This window comes from Mustela lutreola, chromosome 18 (genome assembly GCF_030435805.1).
Source record: "Mustela lutreola isolate mMusLut2 chromosome 18, mMusLut2.pri, whole genome shotgun sequence".
NCBI classification, from domain to species: Eukaryota; Metazoa; Chordata; class Mammalia; order Carnivora; family Mustelidae; genus Mustela; species Mustela lutreola.
In genome coordinates this window covers 22,532,955-22,555,790 of record NC_081307.1, presented here as the reverse complement: position 1 = coordinate 22,555,790, position 22,836 = coordinate 22,532,955, and the positions used below count along the sequence as shown (strand labels likewise).

Sequence of the window (22,836 nt, the reverse complement as noted above, 5' to 3'; positions counted from 1 at the left end):
GTATTTGAAAGGTGCTTAGTAGAGAGAAAACATAACAAGTGACCACTACCATGTGCACTCTCAATATAATTGGAAAAAAAGTCATCTTTAATTAGAAAAAATAAAACTTGTGGCACCCAGGTGGCTCAGATGGTTAAGCGTCTGCCTTCAGCTCAGGCCATAATCGCAGAGTTCTAGGATCAAGCCCCATATAAGGCTCCCTGCTCAGTGGGGAGCCTACTTCTCCTCCCTCTATCTCTCTGCCTACTTGTGCCCTCTCTTTCTCTCTCAAATCAATAAATAAAATCTTTGAAAAAAGAGAAAAGATAAAACTTGTTAATACTCATTTCTAGACTTCTAATGACCTTCCTATAAACCTGTTGCTCATTTTTCAAAAGTGATTTTTATTTTTTAATTTTTATTTTTTCATCTTTTTAAAAGATTTTATTTATTTGACAGAGAGCAAGAGGGCACAAACAGGGGGAGTGGCAAGCAGAGGGAGAGGATGACCCTGGGATCATGACCTGAGCTGAAGGTAGAGAGTTAACTGAGCCACCCAGGTGCTTTGTCAAAGTGATTTTAAAATACATTCAAAATAGGAGTAACTAGTAAAACCAGCCCGTGTTTACAGTTCCGCTTCATGTTCTAGAAGACCAATTTTTCCTTATTTGGAAAACAGGAAAGATGATATTTGTTATGAAAGTTCATTGTTTGTATTCTAGCAAATGATGAAAGGCCAGACTTGTAGGAGTCATTGGTTAAGCAGTAGTTGAGAATCATTCCTGTTATTGACATCATTGTTGTCATTGCCCTATAGAGAGAAGTGGGGTCGGCGGGATCAGTTTTCAGGTTGATTCCGTATCTCTGGTAATTATATTACCTCATACATTTTTAATGTAGGAGAAGAGTGTTGACTATTTTCCTGGAGATAACGAAATAGATTTTCCTATTCCCAGCCCCTGTGCATATGAATATATATTGTTATTCTTCTAAGTCACTCTGTTCTTCAGCTTCCCCAGAGTGGTGTCAGATCTATGCATTTTCCCTGTCAGTGGCTATTCTGTTCTTTGTTCATGATACACTTACTCATAGTTATCCTTGCAATAATTGTTAGCGTTCTTTTCCCCGAACAATAGCATCTCAATCATGAAGCACTTAGTATACAATTAGAAGAAGATAGTGCCCTTGAGTAAAATCTCTAAACTAACTTTTTTTTTTTTGAAAGGCTTAGAACGAAAACTTCCAGAGATCGTACATCATGAAAAAGGTTTTAGGGAGGCTTTTGTAGGACAGAGTATTCCTCTATTATATTCATCAAAGATGCCTCACTCTGTTTCAGTCAGAAACCCATGTTCATCAAGGAACTTTAGAGAAAAGATAACATATTTGAGATGTATCTTTACTTGAAATCTTTGGTATTAATTAATGCAAATCATATTTTGGCAGTAGCTAAAATGAACCAAAAAGAGGGCTTTAAAAATTAAGAATTACATCTTGCTTTTTCCCCCTTGTAACATTTAAACACCTTGTACTACAACTATGAGATTGTTTTCCCTTCCCTACACCATAAGCTTTAGGAGGACAGACCTAGGTCTCCCTCACAGACTTACCCCAGTCTCTTAGCTCTTAAGAGTGTAGCGTGGACTTTCGAAGTGTTTGAGATGCTGCACTGAATTGAAAAGAAATTATTTTCCAAGTCTGTGGGAATCATTATAGATGTTATTTGTAAGCATCTTCTGGTATTTCTTCACTCATACTTTAACAATCCTTCCTCAGCTGTCATCTGTTACCAGAAGGTAACCAAGGATTGGAAATGCAGATTAAATGCTATTTTATGAATATCTTCCTCCTAGTTCTCCCCATCTCTTTGGGAACATTTTATTATTTTCAGGGATAGCAAGTCACCTCAGGATACCTCCACAGGAAAATGAGTTCTGTGCTCTCCCAGGCTGGGGTTTTCTTCTATATAATGAGACCATTAGGAGCTTACAAGAGGCATAACAGAATCAAAACATGCAGCTTATTTTCATTGGCTAAACCAGCATAACCAAGGCCTACAACCGGTCTGCAATACCCCAAAATGTACTGATTGCTCTCGTAGGATCAGCATGATTGATATTTTTGTGAGTTGGAGTCATTTCAACATTACACGTACAACAGACTAAAATATTTCCCTTTTACTATGTTTTAAGGAGTGGAAATAAAATGGGTAGAATTTTAGACGGTACATATGAAATCGAGCATATACCTGGCTTTGCCTTTGGCATGTGTCATGTTGGTGAAAATCAAAAATTCCATGTGTCTTGGGGGAAAAACAAAGTAACTCCAATGATCATATAGTGGGCAATATTTCTTCCACCACCTGATGCAAGATTTTTAGATATACAATGTGTAGCAAATTCACTGAGGTCACATTTTTTTAGGATTTCCACTGCCTATATATGGTTTTTTGATTATAGGAGCATCTATGTTTCATACATGAAATATAAGTATAGCAATTTTAAAATTTTACTATAAACAGAAATCTTGACATGTTTTCACACCTGACCGTAAGACATCCCATGTGTACGTTTCATATAATGCAGGATACAGGCCCTAATATTCTCATCAAGCCCATCTGAATGAGGTTTTGTCTCATAATTGGCCATAACCATAAGCAAGGCAACATTCTTTCACATAAACATAGAGACACTAAAACGGAAGACTTCTTACATTAGGACTTCAGGCAAATGTCATGCTGAATGTTAATGAATTGGAACTTGGAGAAAAAAAGCAAAACAAAACTCTAATTTTACATGAGAGAAGAAGATTTGATCACTAAGAAAATAAGTCTCCATTGTACTGGAAAACACAAAAATTTGTGTCTTAGTGGGGTAATGTGTGGCAAATAGAAAGGGGAATTTCAGTTATGAAACATTCAAGCTGTTTAAAAACTCATATATTTGGAGTAGTTTGCAGTAATGTCTATGTTTTACTTATTTTAACATTTCTTTCTCTTGCTGGAATTTCAACAGTTCTTGGATACATTTATCACATCCTATTGACATCAACTGTTTAAAAAAAAAAAGTCAGAAAACATATCTCAGTTGTACCTCATGCGACAAGTGAAACTACAAGCTCACGTGTGAGAGCCGTCTGACTGGCACCTCATGTGTTCCACTTGGTGAGAGAGTTCACTAACGCTTGGATCCTGGAGGCAGTTAGGATGGAGTAAATGAAATATATTTTCAAATTTCTGTGGATATTCTTTGTTTCCCCCCCAAATTAGGAGGCCTCCATTTAAAAATCTTGCTGTTTTGTATTCTGAATTTCTCACTTATCTGTTGGTTTCTTAGAACTGATAGTGCTTTTAAGAACAGATTTAGTGTAGTATTCTCCCAAAATGCTATAATGACGGCTAGTTTCTTGGGATCCAACATTGTGCTCTACCTCCATGAAGTGCCATGTCTTTTTCATGAACCAGTGGTTTACAACTTATGGCAATTAGTTTTTATTAATGCTTCATTATTTAAATTGTATTATTTACAATGTATTTATTAATTATCTAACTGTCACTCATGAATTATAGTATTATGTTATATTTATATAATCAGCAGTAAAATTAGGATTATCATCAACATTTTAAAATATTTTAGATTTTGGGTAGATCTCTTTCAGTGAATTGTAATGACCAAAATTTAAGTAAATGTAAGAGAAAAATTCACTATGCAATTATTTTTCAGAATTCTTGGTCTCTTAAATATTATTAAAAATAGAGGATACTGATTGAACCACTGAGGAACAGCTGTACACATGAGATTAGGTTACTGATAAAGGGCTACATGGTAGTAAGGTAAAAGAGAAGCAAACTGCTGGGTTGTCTTTGTGGGATGTTGGTGCTTGAACCCAGGGTTACAGTCAGAAATACATCCTGGTTGAGAATTTGCAAATATGGAACAATGTGATCAGTTTAGGGACTCCTGGTTATCTGGGCATAGGTGAATACAAAGGAAGAGTCCATTGGGGCAGAATGCAGAAAAGGAATGCAACAATTCGCTTTTAATAAATGTATTTTCTGCATCCCAGTGATTATGGAGTCTGTCAGAATATGGTAGGTAGAGGTTTTTCAGGCATTCAGCTACCCTTGAAACCATCACAAAACACTGAGAAGACATTTAGCAGAAAAGATTGGGGAAAGGATTGAGAGAGCTCTTGAAGAAGAAAATATGAGTATCTGTATAAAAAAAGCATTTTTTTGGAAGTCTCCAATGGGACATTGTTGTAGATCTAGAAGTTGAAGTAAGTCGCACTAGAAGATTCTCTATTACACAGTTTTTGTTTGTTTGTTTTTACAGAGTTAAGCCACTTTTGCTTATTTGAACTCTATTGCAAACATTTTTAACAACAGATTCAGTCTTTGGCGTTTGTCTATTAAATATTCCCTGTAGTAATAGATTATCCTGCCCTGAACTGTTTTGAAGGACTTTGATGTCTCTAACTTTAAATCAGTCCATAATATATTTCTAATTTGGTACTATTTGTAATACAGATTTTTAAAAATTCTCTCATATATTGTTTTTTCGGTTTTCCTACCAATATATATGCTAATGTGTTCATATATATTGACAATATGTCTTAGCTCTATCTTGTATTATTGGATTGATTTTTCCTCCTTTTTAAATGTGATATGAGGATGTATATATTTATAACAATTTATAATTACAAAAATGAGGAATGATAGAGTTATTTAATATGTGCACTTTATGACTATGCTGGGCTTCTCAAAGTTTTGTAAATCTTGCTTTTCTTTCTACATCTTTTTTCTGAAGTAAGACTTCTTGGATGTTATAATAATACTGTAAATGAATTCTTTTAAAAAATATTGGAAAGATTTTCTAAAATAAAACAGATACTAGTATCTTTTTGCAAGGGCAACAGGCATTCCAATTCATTAGGTGTAATCTAGAGGTAAGAAGATTATTTTATTAACCCTTATAAGCAATGAAAAAAAGAAAACACAGATTTGAATCCATGAAAAACAGATTATGTAACTACTGATTTTCCTTCTCTTCAAAGTTGGGTTCATTCATCATTTATCTTTTAAGAAGAGAATTTTTAAAAAAAATTTTTTTAAAAAAGATTTTATTTATTTATTTGACCGACAGAGATCACAAGTAAGCAGAGAGGCAGGCAGGGGCAGGGGACCCTGCTGAGCAAAGAGCCTGACGCAGGGCTCGATCTCAGGACCCTGGAATCATGACCTGAGCCAAAGGCAGAGGCCACCCACTGAGCCACCAAGGCGCCCAAGAAGAGAATGTTTTTATCAAAGCCTGTGCATTTTTGTTCTCATAAATTTTTAACAAAAGCACTTGAAAATCTAAATTTGAAACAAGTAAAATTCAAGGTGCTCTGGGATAAATGAGTTTTAAAAATAGATTATAAGAAAGCATTACGAAATAACTGCTTTATAGCATTGCTAGTTACGTATGTTAATACTAAATATAAAAATGTCACACTTCTCCTGAATTTCCATTGCTATAGCCTCAGCCCACATGCAATCTGAACTCCTGTAAAAGGAAACATGATGATCCAGGCCTAAAACAATTTTTATGTAATACAATTTTATTTACTTGTCACCAAAACCACGTGTGTCAAATATTTAAGGCAGACTTAGAAGCATTAGAGGTTATCAATAAACACTAAGGTGAAGGAATCAGAATTCATATTGAAAGGGTAAATACAACAAATGGGAAATTCTTGGGGTAAATTAAAAAGGTTTTATTTAAAAATATTGTTATCTGAGTATGCTGTGGACAGACAGGTGGCTGGAGAGCATTTCTTTATATAATAACTTGGGTAATTTATGTGGGTGAAATCACAATTCACAATTTAGCACACTGCTGAAAAACCTAGGGCAGCATTTCCAAAGATAGGATAGGATATTCTTTACTAAAAATGTTTCTCGGGGCACCTGGGTGGCTCAGTGGGTTAAGCATCTGCCTTCGGCTCAGATCAGGATCCCAGGGTCCCAGCTCCATATGGTCCCAGCCCCACATTGTTGGGCTCCCTTCTCTCTCTCTGCTGTTCCTCCTGTTTGTGCTCTCTTTCTGTCAAATAAATAAATAAAATGTTGGGAAAAAAAAGTTTCTCTGCTTAAGTAACTGGGAGGCATTGCAAAATCTATCTCAATATTGAAGTTACTCAATTTGTATTAAAATCTTTAAAAAAATAAAAAAATTTGGTATTACTTTTCTTGCCTATTCTTTCTTGTGGTTTTGCTGTTCAGTTTTGTTTTGTCCATGTGACTTTGTTGGTTAAATTTTGTGGAAATAGTGATTAATGAAACATATATTTGAAAGCACTGACTCAGTGTGAGAAGTCTGCATTAAGAGACCTATGTCCTATTTCCATAGGGTGGTTTTTTACAGAAAAATTAACTGAAGAAAGAGCATTATTTGTAGAATATCCTCACAAAAAACAAAAGGCATATTATCATAGAAAAAATAAAGAATCAGTTTGTCTTTTTTTTTTTTCTAGTGAATTTATTTATTTATTTATTTATTTTATTTTTTATAAACATATATTTTTATCCCCAGGGGTACAGGTCTGTGAATCACCAGGTTTACACACTTCACAGCACTCACCAAAGCACATACCCTCCCCAATGTCCATAATCCCACCCCCTTCTCCCTAACCCCCTCCCCCCAGCAACCCTCAGTTTGTTTTGTAAGATTAAGAGTCACTTATGGTTTGTCTCCCTCCCTATCCCATCTTGTTTCATTTATTCTTCTTCTACCCACTTAAGCCCCCATGTTGCATCCCCACTTCCTCATATCAGGGAGATCATATGATAGTTGTCTTTCTCTGCTTGACTTATTTCGCTAAGCATGATACGCTCTAGTTCCATCCATGTTGTCTTTTGAGTAACTATTTCAATCTAGCATTCACTTTGTTAGATGTTTCAGTGTTTTATAATATCATTTATCTACCACTCTTTTCCAAGAGAATTTTCTTCTTCCTAAAATAAATGATGTTATGATGACAAAGCCTTCCATCTAATGGAGAGAAAGTTATCACATATACTATCATTTGTACTAAATATTTTTATTTGTATCTACTTTTAAAAATTCAGTGTAAGACACATGTAAAGTTTTTATAATATATTGCATGTATATATTTTGATAATCTCAATAAAATAAATTTATAGAAGGGTATAACATACTATTTAGAAACTTTGTTAATATATATATATTTTATTATAACAATAATTTGACTAAAGGGATACTTTAAAATTAAAATATTCAAGAGTGTATTTGGGAAAGATTGGTTTCTATCTTAAATTATGTAGGGATATTAGCTAAACCAATCAAAATTATATTGTCTCATAAAGTGAAGTTATGTGGTCAAAATTCATTTTTTCCTTCTTACCCAAAATACATGGCAATTTTTTTTTCTTTAAGCATAAAATTTTCAGTCTTTTAAAAAGTATAAACTGTATTCCATATAAGTATATTAAAAATTCAACATGCCTAAAAAGTATGTAAGATTTTAAACAGGAGGTTAAAAAAAAAACCTAACCAAGAAATAAATGATATGATTCCAGCACACTCTTTAGACACCGTATTTTTCTGCAAATGGGAATGGTAATCATGAAAAAATATGGACTTCCATTGATCTTTGTGAACAGTGACATACCGCTCCCAAATTGCCCAAAGGATGTGTGTGTTAGATTACATAAATTTGGGGTAAATGCAATTACATTCCGAAGAGTTTCCTATACATCTTGAATAATCACAAGGTCATTTCTGAGAAAAGCCCAATATTTGGGCTCATTCAAGCAGTCCAATTTTCAACTAAAATAGAGCATGTCCTTATTAGTGTAAGATGCTCCCAATTGAATTTTCTATAGTTAAACAATTACTAAAGGAATTCTACTTAAAATTCATCCCAGTAACCCTTTTTATGTTAGGAAAATCCAATCTTTGTTTTGGAAAGCATCTCATTTTGTTGCAGGTGCTCCTCTCTGCAAACAGTAAATTTGGGTGTTTAGGTTAAGGCCATTTTGTTGAATTTCGTGGGTAAAGAAAAGTGTCCCAATTATACCTTAATCTATTTGATAAATGTATTTGCAAAAAAAGTGCAGAGAATTAAATGAAAACTCATAGGTACCAGATTATTGTTAGCTTAAATACATCTTCAGATTCAGAACTGCCAACTTAGTCAAACAGTGAATAATTAATACTTTAAGCCATGTACTTTTCCTTCTGTTTATTGATTTTTGAGATGATTCTCCTTTTCTGAGGTCATGTAAAACCAGACTAATCCAGACACCATGGACTGAGAAGCTAAGCCTCCAGAAATTGCATCACTTGAAGGATATTATGTAACTTTTATTTTCTCACTACATTATTCAATTTGTTGAAGTCATCATGGAAGGGATCATATTTGGAAATAATGGCCTTGAATATAATTCAAATGATGCATTTTTTCCCCAAATGATGCATTTTAATGTGGATTGCCTTTAATTTTTGATTACTTTTTGGTTATTAATTTCCCTTTAAATTTCAAAATATGACACAGTTCTTAACATTCACTGTCACTGTTAGAACAGTGATTATATTTTATGGACAATGACTGATCACTTCTTAGGTAAGTAGACACTTGAATTCCCTTTGACTATCCATCTGCACACCATCACGAAACTTAGAGGCATGATAGGACAGAAGCTAAAACCATTTTCTGATAGTTCATATCAAGTTGTCGCTGTTACATAGAATGGGTTAAATATATTTCCCCACCAGAACAGAACAGTTTAACATGTTGTTGCAGATAAAATGAGGATTTTCTTTGACCTTTTCAGTGCATCTTAAATTTGAATATATGTGACTAAACTAGATCAAAAGAACTATACATTTCAGACAAAGTAGCCATCATGTTTAAGTAGTGCTCAAACTTATCTCATAGGTAATCTTTTAAAAAGTTTATTCCAAAAACTTTTATGCAAGGAAAAATTTTTAACAGTTTTTACATTTATCATGTTACCACATTAACTCAATTAGATCAATCTTACTTCAGCTCTTAGGACGATGGAAAGTAAGAGTACAATCATATATATTCATTTGCTAAATGTGGATTAAGATATGGATTTTAAATAACACAAAACCAGAAAGATAAAGTTGAGGCTGAATCAAGTCAATTAGATTTATTTTACTTCCTGATCTTCAGTAGGATAAATGAACTTCCGACCTTCATGATCATGATCTGAACGTGGGCAGGTGATTATTCTGGGACACTTTTTTTTTTTTTTAAGATTTTATTTACTTATTTATTAGATAGAGAGAGATATTGAGAGAGAGTGAGAGAGAACTTTGAAGTGGGGGAAGGAGCAGAGGATGAGGGAGAGGGACAAGTAGGCTGGGGCCTGCGCACAGAGCCAAGGCAGGGCTGGATCCCACAACCCTCCCTTCTCCTGCCCCATCACTACCTGAGCAGAAACCAAGAGTCAGACACCCAGTGGACTGAGCCATGAGCCACCCATCCACAACTATCCTGGGCCACTGTTAACAACAAAAAAATTTACTTAAACAGACTATGAAATAACACTGAAGTACTACTTTAAGAAATATGTAACTTTATAAGTCTGTAAGATATTTTTGTATATTTGGTTATACCCATTTTTGGAGTGGTGAAAATATGGTAGGTCAATTGTTATTTTTTTTTTAAAAGCAGTGAGGGGAAGCTGATGGATCAGTTAGAGCCTACAAATCTATTCTTAGTATCACCACTGAATATAAGTTTAGTTCCAACCTGAACTGATTTATCTTTGGGAAAAAAAAAAGAAAGTTATTATAATGCAAATGATAGTGTTACCTCTAAGTAGTTAATATTAGATACTAGTCCTCTTATTCAATTGTTTTTAAGTGCTCTAATTAACAAGTATTTATCAACAGGCATTTTTTTGTTTTGTTTTTTTAATATTTTGTTTTCATTCTAGATAGCTAAATAAAGTGTTTTCTTATTTTCTGGTGTACAATGTACTGATTCCACAATTCCATACATCACCCGGTGCTCATCAGAACAGGTGCACTATTTAATTCCTATCCCCTATGAAAGCCTTCCCCAACTCCTCTTCCTTCAGGGAACCATCAGTTTGTTCTCTAGCCTTGAGTTCATTTCTTGATTTGTCTCCTTCCTTCTCTACAATGTTAATTCATGATTGATTAAGTTCCTGGTGGAGAGGTGAATTATGATCATCCCAAAGGGTCTTCTCATTGCTGATATTTTTATTAACATATAATGTATTATTTGTTTCAGGGGTACAGGTCTGTGATTCATCAGTCTTACACAATTCACACCATGCATTTTCTTATGGTAACTATGCTTAGATAACTATGCAACATAGCAAGGCATATTCAAGGAATATCTATATCTTTAAAAAAACTCTTTTAATAAAATCTAAAGTTTGTGAATTGGAAAATTATCTGACTCAAACTTCCCTATATTATTTGTTAAAAATTTTGGAAGTTGAATATTAGAACTTCCAAACAGTATACTGTTTTTAGGTCAGTCATTATGGTTGGGATAAAGATTTATGGAATAATAGTCTGGGGCCATTCAAACAATAAAAACCTTCAGATGCCCAAGTTAAAGGAATAATTTACCCAAAACCTTTCTCACTATATGATTACTTTCCCTTGGGCAAATGACCAAGTTGTAGTTTTGTAATTTAGTGTTTTCCATAATAAATATTTCTCAAATACTTTCAGGGCAATTCAAGACACTAAGATATAATCTATTACTCAATGATTAAAATTGGAAGGAGAGTAAGAATCTTGTCACTTGACTCAAGAGATCCATCCCAGAGACAAAATTGCTATAGCTTGAGATACAGTTTGTGAGAATACTCAAGTCAAGTTTACAGCTGACTTATTCTAATGGACACGTGAAGAGGAAACAATGAATAAGTCATTTGATGTAACATGAGCAGCATTGAGGCTTCGAGCATTTTGTAAGGGTCAGAATCCAGAGTAAATATGTCCTCCTGGTAGAAGGTGATTACACTATGAATTAATAATCTTGTTTTTTTTTCCAAGACATCAAGACCTTTATTTTTTATCATTAGAATAGCATTCTGAGATTTATTTTTTGAAAAGGGGGGGTATTCCATAGTAAAAGAATTTTTTGTTGATAAACTGGGTAACATATCATACTCACAGCCAAAGAAGCATAATTTTCCACATGCAGCCAGGACATGAAATCAACAGCAATCATGGTCTGTGTTAAAAGAGAGTGTGTGTGAGGCCAAAACACGGAATCTCACACACAATTATGACTGAAGTTGGGATATCAGCTAATGACCTTGAATTCAATCATAGACTTTAAGATTGCAGTAAATGCTTACTCTTAATTTATACCCAGTTACAGCATTATTTATGTTATTGAAATCTGAATGCAAACTTCCTAGTTACTTCTGTTAGGACTATTTTCCTAATGGACACCAGGTATCCAGGTGGTTGGATCTATCACAGATCATCAGATACTGTGAAAAAAGGAAAACTTTGTGACTCGTAATGATAAGGTTTTTCTTTTTCTTTATGTGCTTATTATACCGAATGAGATTCACCGTGCCACTACCTCTTTGCTTATTTTCTTCATAGAACTTTTCATATTATGACGCTATGGTGTTTAATTATTTTTACATTATCTGTGGTCTGCATTTCCTTGGTAGTCCAGAAGCTCTGCAAGAGTTGGGACTTCATTTTAATTTATTAGAGAGAGTGAGAAAGAGAGCACACAAGCAGGGAGAAGGGCAGAGGGGTGGGCTGATGTGGGGCTCCATCCGGGGACCCAGGGGTCATGACCTGAGTTGAAGGCAGACACCCAAACGACCGAGCCACCCAGGGACCCCAGGACCTTTTCTCTCTCTGCTTGGTTGGCTAATGCCTAGACTAGTAAAATAGTCCCTGACATATCCAAGTACCTGTTACCATTTATTAAATAAATGAGCAAATGAATGCGTTAAAACCAAATAAACATAAAAATTGTAATAGTTGATTGACTTCTCTGAAATAAAGCTTTCTTGGTTATAAAACTGGAATTTAATTTAATCCAAAAGAGTTGAGATCCTAATTAAAGTAACAGAAATCGAGTGTCTTAATTCAGTACAAATAACTATATATACTTAACCCATGTTAGTTAATTTACTTCTATCTCTGAGTTGTAGACTATGATGTAAAATTGTTTTCCAGAGCCCAGATAATTTACAGATAATTCCTTTGTGGGCTTTGGATTACAGAATGGACTGTAACTCAAATGCTTGACAATTTACCACTTCTTTTCCTTAATCCTTTGATGCCGGCACACTGCTTTATATGCTATTACTTCCACATCAGGGTAAAAGTAATCTGATATAGCACAGAATTAAACTTTTAAGAAATTATACAGTATATTAAGGTGACATTGTTGCACTTAAAAACTGTCTGTATATAACATCTTTATTTTACAGTTTAGGCAACCGAAGCCTAGTGTTGAGCTGGTAGAACCTGAACATTGTTTTGCTGCTAAGATGCGCAGACATACTGCAGTAAATCAATCACTCCAGAACCCCTGACATAATAAATGATCATGCCACTCTTCCTGGAGAGCCTGAACCTTCTTCTAGAATCTTTTTCAATACAATGCCCCATCTTGATAGTCCTTTTCAGCTGGGCAGAGTTGGTATGCAAGGTGAAATCCATGTGTAATCACAAATGAAGTTTAGACCTCTTACTTAGATTAGATTTAGGCAGATTACTAAATGACATTCAAAGCAACATAGAGATTAGAATCTGATTTTTTTGCCTCTACTTTACCGATGCCCCTTTTTAAAAATCAAATACATTTACTTATAAGGACTGTTTTGCAGATGGATAGTGGATCATAGCAAAAATAAGAAATTTGTAGATGTTGAAAGATGAAATGTAAAAGGAAATTTATAATTTTTTAATATTTTACATTGAAATTTCATTTATTATTTAATGAATTTAAATTTTTTATATTATAGTGTTTTTTATATATATAGTGTTGAAGCTGTAGCTTATATTATAGTGTTTTTTATATATATAGTGTTGAAGCTGTAGCTTATTAAATTTATTTTTTCTGGGCTTTTAGACTACCTTTAAACAGTGACTTCATATAATGTGCTGTACATTAAAAATATACTGCAATGCCTTGAAATCGGCTATAAATTCAAGATGATCTGTGAAGTCTAATTGGTAGTGAGATTGACCCAAGGACAGAAATTATTATATCTTTCTAGAATTTTGGCTATGTCCTTTTTTGGCTTTGTATTTCCTTAATTAATCTTGAGAACAATTGGTAACTTTCTTCCTGATGTCTGAAAGCCCTTAGTTGTGGTGTCCAATGAATTCAGAATCTTCTAGCAAGTTGTAAACATTAGAAAAATACTGAGTTCACCATATTTTAAAAATTTAAGTGGTATGGGATTTTAACAAGACTTTTCATCTATAATACTTTCCAAACGGTTTCTTTCCTACCTTATAAGCTAAACTCATTTATACATTTTCCTACCTTATAAGCTAAACGTTTATACATTTATACACTTACACATTTATACACACTGCTATAGAAACACATAAATTGCATAAGAAAAACTGTATGTATTTTCAAAAATATCTGGCAAGTTCTCACATGCTTTGGATCTATTCTATTTACATTTGACATCTTATACATTTGGGCTAGTTTTTATACATTTGGGGTAATTTATGCATATTTTAATGAATAATGAATCAATTAAAATCTCATGCTTTGTAACACTCCAAGTGATCCTACAACATCTTATCTTCCATAATTACTAATAGTTAATAGAGGACAGTTTTTCATATGAAATTATTCTTTTAGGTATTGTTTTCTATTTGATCCATGAATAAATACATAGACAATAACATTCTTCAGAGTTAACATAGGAAATGTTTATATATTATAAAGTGGCATACTTTTTTCTAATGATATAGTCTAATGAGTTCCCTTTAAATCTTGATTTTTAGGAAACTTAAATATACACTTAATATTCAACATATTAACTAGTTTTGTTTTAGTGATTAACCTTTTGTTCCTCCTTTCTTCCTATGGTTTTCTTTCAATTTCATTCTTTTTCTGTTTTAAGGGTTTATATTTAAGAAATCTGATATGCTTTCTGATAACAAGTGATATTTAAAAATAAGTGATTACTACCTAGAAAACCTGATTAGATCAGCTAAAATACAATATTTAATTGTAATAGGACATTCTTTTTGTGCCAAACCAATGTATTTATCCTGTCCTTTGAAATTTATATACAACACCAGAAAGAAGAGTGGATTGGGCTAGTTCTGAGAAAAATTTTAGTATATATTTGTAAGGTAAAATTGAATCTTTTATGATGTAGTCTTTCTCCTTTCCCAGTCTCAATGGTATTTCTTTGAGTGAAAAAAAAAAAAAAAATCAGGGGTGCAATTTATATTTTCAATAATTTCAAGTTACTTCCTTTTTGAGTTAGAATAATTTTTAACTGGCAGAACATAGTTAATTTTTAAAATCACTAGTGAATACTATAATAGCAAGATTTGTTATTACCATATATCCCACTTTCATAGCAAGTAATATTTCTTATTGAAAGGGAAAGAATAATGTAAAACCGTGCCTCCATTCTAAAATTTGTTACATGACACAAAGTTACAGCAACTTTCAGTTTGGGCGGTGCTATTCTCTATAGCCGTTCTTTTAATGTTAGCCCATTGGGAAATACTAACATAATATCATCCTGGATAACTCTGGTTTAATATCCATGCCCAACCTGTACTCTAGTACCCCCACTTAATAAGAAAAAAAGAGTGCCCCAAACCAGGCAGTGCTATGGTGGTAAATGTTCTGAGGATATGCTGGAAACAGGTATGGAAGGGTCTGGTTGCTGATTAGAACCATCCCAAATTTTGTGAAGTCATAGAATATATAGGATTCCCCAAAGTAAAAGCATTCATTTATTGTCTATTGATAATTAACATTTAGAAAGCTTTTGTGAAGAGTGTAAGTGATTGTATTTTCTTTCCCTTTTTCCTAATACATGGACCAGTCTGTAGAAATATGTGGGCAACAAAGAACATGGCAATAATAACCCAAACAACAACAACAAACACAAAACTTCTAAATGATACTGTTGCTTTTTTGGAACCCATGAGAAATTAAGTCACTCTCAAAGCATGCAGGGAACGAGACTGGGAATTATTTCTCTAAAAGGTAATCAAATCTGGGTTACTCTTTTGAACTAGTTGGTTCTTGATGTTTTGAGGGTGACAAAGAAATGAAGAAATACATCAAATAAGTAAATGCCAATTAGTGCGCCACTGCACGTGTATGTGTACTTATACGTGATGATATATGTTTGCATAGGGATGTATATTCGAGCAAATAACAATTCATTTACTCTAACCCCCAGAATCAAATCAGAGTTCGCAGAATGCGTAAACTCTCAGCTAAAAATCTGGCAAAAATGTAGTGACCAAGACTTTTAAGTCAATTTGATTTCTTTAGTTTCATTAATTCCTATGTTTAAGAAGAACAATATGCTCAATTTTTCATAAGGGAAGCATCTTTATCAAGTATAAATATACAGATTAAAATTTGAAAAGCATAGATCATACTAGAATTGATATTTAAAACACATACTCAAAAAAAGGTCTCTAAATCACTATATACTCATATCCCTCCTCTTCAAACTTTTTTCTCAATTAAACAAATGATAGCATATAAGTTGTGATCCTCTTTGTTTTGACTATCACGTTTAATCATGGTTACACAGTAGCACCAAAATTAGGACAAAATACAAGAATTACAGGAGAGATCTTAAATTATATGAGCTCATGGCATGCTTCAAAGGTCTCATTTTTTAAGGAAAACAAAGTTTCCAACTGCCAAACTGGTGCATTTTCTCCCAAAAGAAATAGACCGCAATCCACCCCAATCTAAACAAAAGATACAATAGACTGATTTTGAATAGATAGGTTATCTACAGTTTATGGGACAGGTAGTCCATTTAAATAGAAAAAGATTGATTTTACATAAAGCAAGATAGAGTACAAAAGCACAGCTTTTGTATTTTGGTAATATTGCAATTTTACAAACATATTGCATAGTATGTGTAAGAAAATAGTTCCATTTTTCCATATATCTATATATACAAGAAAACATTTACATGAAAATTACAAAACAAAATAAATGAGTAGTGGACCTGGTTTAAAGAATTGTATAAATAACGAGACACTCAGACTTGAAATTACGTATCTCCATTGTTAGTGAATGTCCTTGCACATCTTCAACCCTGTTTGGCTTTTATTTATAACCATTCAGACAAATGAGGTATTAAGACTGCAAAAACAAAGGATCACAGTTCATTATACCTCATTTCCTTTCATGTTGTTCATTGACTTTCTCCAAGAGCGGAACCGCTTCAATCAACACTTAAAAAATAGCCCTCTGGTTCTAAGAGTATTTCAAATTAATTATATTCCCCAAAGAATTTTTACTGAGCAACGAAAGTTTAAACTCAGCTGAGTCAATCCAGCCTGGACCCATTTTTAGGATATAGTCTTTATATACTGGTCTTATGAATATCAAGGAGTTTATTATGCATGTATAAAAAGTAAGTGGACAATGCTAACAAAATTTTCCTTCTAAAACCAAAACATTAATGATTATAGCTCAGAATCCTGCCAGGAGGATGTTTACTACCTCATGTTATAACTCTAAGCCCTCCTATTCATTTAAATTGATTAGTAGAAGCAATAGTGTTGTAGAGTTAAATACAATAGAAATCCCAGTCTTTGGTCTTTGACATTTAAATAACTAATGAACTGCAGTATAAAACAATATGAATAAGTGTTCAATGAGGTCATTCATTAGTTTATAATTATTTTAAATAAAAATATAACATTTCACTTTGTGATAATGATATTTTGTAATATTCACTGCTATAATATACACTACTACAGAGAGAAAATAATTTCTCCAAGTATCTTTAAGTATGGCCACATGAGCAATGATAATTAGACCAAAGCTACTGGAAGAATAAGGTTATAAGGCCTTACTCATGTGAAACTCAAACATGAATTTGGCTTTGATCATGGTACAGAAAATTTGGCCATTAATTATCTTCAACTATTTTAATAATTTAATATTATGATACTGACATTATCTGTTATAAAATATAGCACTTAAATGCATTAAACACTCTCCAGCCTTCTACCAATTGCCGCCTCATATGGAGATAGCATGTTTGCAATGACACAATGCATTTGGAGTTTTCTTGTATCAAATACCAGTTTAATAAAGTGAGGCACTGTCCAACTGAGAAATTCAGATGGTAGAAAATGCAGGAAGTTTGAATGGCATAGCATCTTATAAAAAGTCAGCAACTGAACTTTGCGATCAAATTGCCTTTTCTTCAGAAGACCAGAGCTTTTTAGTTTGATGGGGATAAGTAGTAACAGAATGATCAACAGAGTATTAATATTTGGTAAATATCTCTATTAATTTCCCAAGTAGTTCTTTTCAATAAGACCCAAATATATCCTTTTCTTTTTAAAATGTCAACCATATTCCTGAAGCCTGTCAATGACATATTATTTATGAAAGGGACATTAATGTTCACACAGTAAGAACAAGAAAGAATATAGGGAAAAAAAAGGAGTAAGGAGCAGGATGCCAGAAAGATTTGCATTTCAACATTCCAAGGAGAAACAGGTTAAGGTAGAGAAGGAGATCGGTAATGCTAATTCAGACTAAGCTACTGAACTCGAGAGTGCTCTCTTTTTAAGTGAAATCAGTGAAGTTTTAGACATGAAAGTAACTAGAGGAAACTTCTAGTTTGCTGTACCCCTCTCACAGGTAAGTAAACTGTGGTCAAGATAAGGAAGTACATTTCTTAAGGTCACATGAGTAGGTAGACGCAGAACTAGAAATGAAACTCCAGGATACATTTTCAGAGATTTGGGGTACTGAAATCTAAGATTTCCTGATAATATCAAATCTGAAGTATAAAATTATCTTGAACGCTTCAATAAATAATTAATCATGTACTAAATTAGAAAGCTTGTGGTTCCTAAGAAAAAAAAATAGGACCAAGAAATACAGGGTAGAAATTTTGGAGATGTTGAGTGAAAAGAGAGGAAATTTGGAAGTATTATTTTTTTGAGAGTGTCTCATTTAAATATTCTAAAAGCATAAGGGATAATGTGTCTGCTTCTCTCCTTTAACCCCCCAGAAACAGAACTCAGATACTTAAGTTTTTTCATCCCCAGCTAAAAATGTAAATGCTAGGAATATGGTCAATCTCTTTCCTGCCTGTGGGTTTGCTTGACTTTCTCCCTTCTTCCTTTCCTGCCTTCTCCAGCTGAACTCAATACAAAGTTTAAGGTCCATGTATTACACCCAAAGCAATTTTTTTTTTTTTTAGTTAAATTAGGAAAGATGAAATTTGCATCTGCATAAACTGCACACTATTTATATAGGTTGTAACAGAAAAATACTACTGGAGAAACAGACGAGGAATCTGTTTCACAGTCTACAGTTAAGGGAACTCTGTAGTAGGAGAGAACCAAACCTCCGTTTATGAGGAAATGAAGGACTTTTAGGAGCAATCTTCCGTGCCTTCAACAGAAGCTTCAGCTCTGAGGCTGAGTCTGTATCTAGATTCTAAGGAATTTAAAATAGCCAGCCCAGTAATTTCAACCAACTGCCCAGTGTTGGATAGCAGAGGCACCTGTATCACTATTTCTACTAAATCAAAGATATTTTTACATCATTTAGATGTAGACATAGTCTAAATCTCTTAACATATGTTTCTTTTGAATTGTGTAACATTTCAGAACATATTTGAACTTGAAATTGACAGCCCCTCACCAGAACTGGATTTTATGGTGTTTGTCTCTCACTCTCTCTTGACTTTTCTCCTCTTATGACACAGGATTTAAAATTTAGTGGACCCTTCCACCACCTAGAATTTTTGCTCTTGGGATTAGACATGTTAGAGCTCTCAAGAGACCAGTAGACCCGATTGATACTTTTGTTGTATAGTGGAGTAAACTGGGAGTCTGGAGATACTCCCAGACGGCCTAAATCAGCTCACTGATTAGAAGACAGAGCTGAGATTAGAAAGGGTGCTAACTCCTAATCAAAAGAATTGTTTCCATTTGACTAAAAAAACCTTTGTAACTATTTTAATTTAAGGATGTTTAGAACTTGAATAGGTCTCAAATTAATACAGTGTTTTCGTAAAAGCTCCATAACACAGTGATTAGCACCCAGAATTTCTCAAAATTTCTTGTGTTATACTTTGTGTACTTTGCTATACCAATGTGAGAATTTCTCATATTAAATTCTAATGTTCCAACTTAAATAAATTGAACACTTACATTATGATAGGAGGTTTTAAGCAACTGCATATAAATTCTTACTCCAATAGTTATTTAAGTTTTCCATGATAACCTGCAAACACAAGTCAAGTTCTATTTGAAAAGTGATAAAACTGCACTAGCTTTTGGACTTTTTGGTGGATACAGAATGTGTTTTAGTAAAGTAGAGCTTTTCTAAGCATTCGATGTTAGGTTATCTAAACAAGGTAATTCTGGCCAAATGGTTCACTTTGTTCCTTGCATTATCTAATTTTCCTACTTTCGACAAATTACTCCAACAAGTTCCCATCTCCCACTTTGCTCTATGCTACAGAGGCCTGAATTTCAAAGGTTCTATGTTCATGGGCCCCCAAAATGAAGCTTCTATATACCTGTAATAATGAGCATAGGGGAAAGTAAGTGACTGACAGGTGAAAACTAAGGACTTACCTTAGAGGAATCAAGTCATCTTTCCATAATAGGAAATATTTGATTCAATTTTACATTCTTGGATTCTCTAGCTTTCAAGAATTCAAGTTAAGGAGTGTTGTTGTGATAAACGAATCTACATTATTCTGGAGTTACTAGTGCTAATTTACAAAAAATTAGCAGTAGAGAATGGAAGGAGCTATGATTTCTGATGCCTGGTAGCTGGGTAGCTTAACAGTCTAATCAAGGTAACTAAGTATTAAGAGCTGAAAGGAACTAGGACCAAATTCCTGAAAATAGGAATCTAATGGAGCAAACACAGTGTCAATATTTGTTAACATTTATATTTTTTACTGTGGAAGCAGGGATTTGTCATTTACTTTCTACCATCCTTAAATCTTGACCTCCAATTAAAAAAATACAGATATAATTCTGAAGATTATATTCCAATGGAAAGTGAATCCATTCTCAGCAAAATGCATCACATTAGTCATTTATTTATTTCACGGATATGTTTGAATTATAGCAGTCAGAGTCAAAGTGAATGGAGCCAACAGAAAGTTGTACTAGGAGAACCTCATGGAAATGATAGCATGTGAATTAAAAAAAAAAAAAAAAAAAAAAAAAAAAAAAAAAACTATGGATTCCACACCATTGGTATGCCCCTCTTAATCCTATTGCAATAAATTAGATGTTTCGTTAAAAGCAAATACGTCACATGCAAAAGCCAAGTAAATACTATATAAGGCCATTCAGATCTGACAAATGACAGGATAATGGTGTTCTGTTAATTCTGTAAAGATTATATTGCTGAGTGCTTTCAAAATTACCTAATGTACAAAATTCTAGACTTAGTAGACAAAGAGTAACAACACACTGAATTCAAAGAAACAAACAAAACTCAGGGTGGAATTCTGTCTTGTTTTGTTTCGTTTTGTTAAAAATCATGTATTGAATTTAATTTTTAGCAAAGCAAGCATCATCTAATGCTTGAAAAATTTTAAAATTTGGGGATAAAAGTTTACATCCAAAAAAAAAAAAAAACCAAACCCACGATTGGAAAATTGTGCTTTCAGGCTGTAGAATTAGTTTTCTGACAGGGTCAACCATCTCATCTTGCCATCGGATACTGGGAATTTCATCTATATAATTAATGTATGTATATGCAGTTCATCTCCGGGTCCCGCAAAAATCTAAAACTGTGTGCTTCACTTCACGTAGCAAAGGCACCTATGTTTTTCTCCCTTTTGAGCAAAAGTTATGATCCAGTTTTCCCGCTGAAGACGATTTTCCCACTGCCCCGACACCCACACTCTCTGCCTCGAGCAGGACAATCAGGAGAGAAGGTGGCGGCCAAACCCCCGCTTGCATTGGAAGAAGTTGCTCTGTGGACCATTTGAAGCAGCTCTGGACTGATCACAAGGGAAACCGAGCGGGGCTGTGAAGCAGACGGACAGGAACAAAAGGCTATTCTGGTGTGAGGAGGAATCAGTCACTTCAGCTCCACAAGCAGATGTTGCTACTGGACTGACACGTGGAGCTGACTCCTGCTGGAGAAAGGTAGAGTTTGCCATTGGGGCAGACGCACAGTTCGTACACGGTCTGCCGGGAATTTGAGGAGCTCGGCGAGGAGGAGGAGGAGGAGGAGGAGGAAGAGCCCGTCGGGAGATTCCCCAGCCGGATTTTTTCTGCATTCAGAAATATCTAGGAGGGGAGTAGAGAGTGCGCTTTAATTCATTTTAGCATTCGCCATTCCTCGGAGCTTTACAACATGGTCTAATAAGAAAGACTAAACAACAAACAATTGTATTGGTTTAGCTGCCATGCTTTGTTGAACAAACAAATTACATTCCGACGGTACAGCCCCAAAGCTCCGCAGCTTTCCTCTCCTTTGAGATGTGGTGCTTTTGGACAGAAAGCCCTCGATCTGAAAAGCAATACTGCACGATCTGCTTAAGGGGACAACACGCTTATTCCAACACCACAGAAAACTAAAGGAGTTTGACAAAGTTTCTCCATTTAACTTCTTAATCATGCCTCGTCTAAAGAAGATGCAAAGAAATTGGGGTACTCGTGGATAGGCCCTACCTGAAGGGATGGGCAACTTCTTAAAAAAAGTCACTCAACGGTCTAATTTTTAAAAAGTCATAAAATCACCTTGACAGTTTAAAGGATAAGCCACGTAGATAATTTACATCATTAACCATTATTCGATATCATCAGGTTTGAAGTCTCCATGAAACGGATTACTTGTACACTACACTTACTTTGTTAGACTTTTGAATTTGCAAAATGACTTCATTTATTCCAAACATTGACTTACCACTTTTAGGGACGGAGATCAGATGGTTTTGACATGCAAGAGAAAAGTTTCAAAGAAAACTGAAATCGTGAATTTGAATGAACAAAGAAACAACTTTCTCTAGGTATTTCTTCATTCTATTGTTATGTAGCTAATTACTTCTTCTTAACTCAAAAGAAGAATCCGAGATTTGCCCTCATTCAAGTATCTATTCCTTTCTCACTGGGACTCCTACCATAGCCCCCTGACTAGCCTGCCAGTTGTCCTTTTCGTTCTCTTATAGCCGGTTTTGTATACTGCTTAGTGAACTTCTAAGAAACAGAGATCAGATCAGATCATCCCAGGGCTCAAAATTTCCTAAGAGCCTCTCCCCACGCTTTGCATGAATCTGGACCCCTTCCCGTGGCCCACCAGCCCTCCATGATCTGGCCTCTGTAACATTTCCTGGGATTCTTCTCCTTGCTCTAGCTCTTGCATTTTCTCAAACTTATCAAAGGAACTCTGGTTTCTGGGCTCCTTTACTCCCTATTTCTTTAACCTGAAATAGCTTTTCTCCAGATATTTACAAGTGTAAATGTTTCCCCAAACATTTACAATGTTTTCTCCAGATATTTACAAGTTTTCTCCAGATACAGACCCAGCTTATTCGCTGAGTAGCTAGAAACCATGGGAGGGATGGAGATTTCTGCTTTTTTCTTTTATATATTTATTTTTTAAAAGCAA

General features: G+C 34.2%; 1 protein-coding gene across 1 annotated transcript in view; it reads right to left on the bottom strand.

Annotated features, from left to right (window-relative positions):
• Nucleotides 1–20,712: 20,712 nt before the first annotated feature.
• The window catches only part of SGCZ (sarcoglycan zeta), a 459,487-nt gene continuing 457,363 nt past the window's right edge, over nt 20,713–22,836 (bottom strand). The window contains exon 8 of the mRNA XM_059156376.1: nt 20,713–21,515. Coding sequence (XP_059012359.1) covers nt 21,309–21,515 — 207 coding nt within the window. The 3' untranslated portion in view covers nt 20,713–21,308. The remainder of the gene's footprint in view (nt 21,516–22,836) is intronic.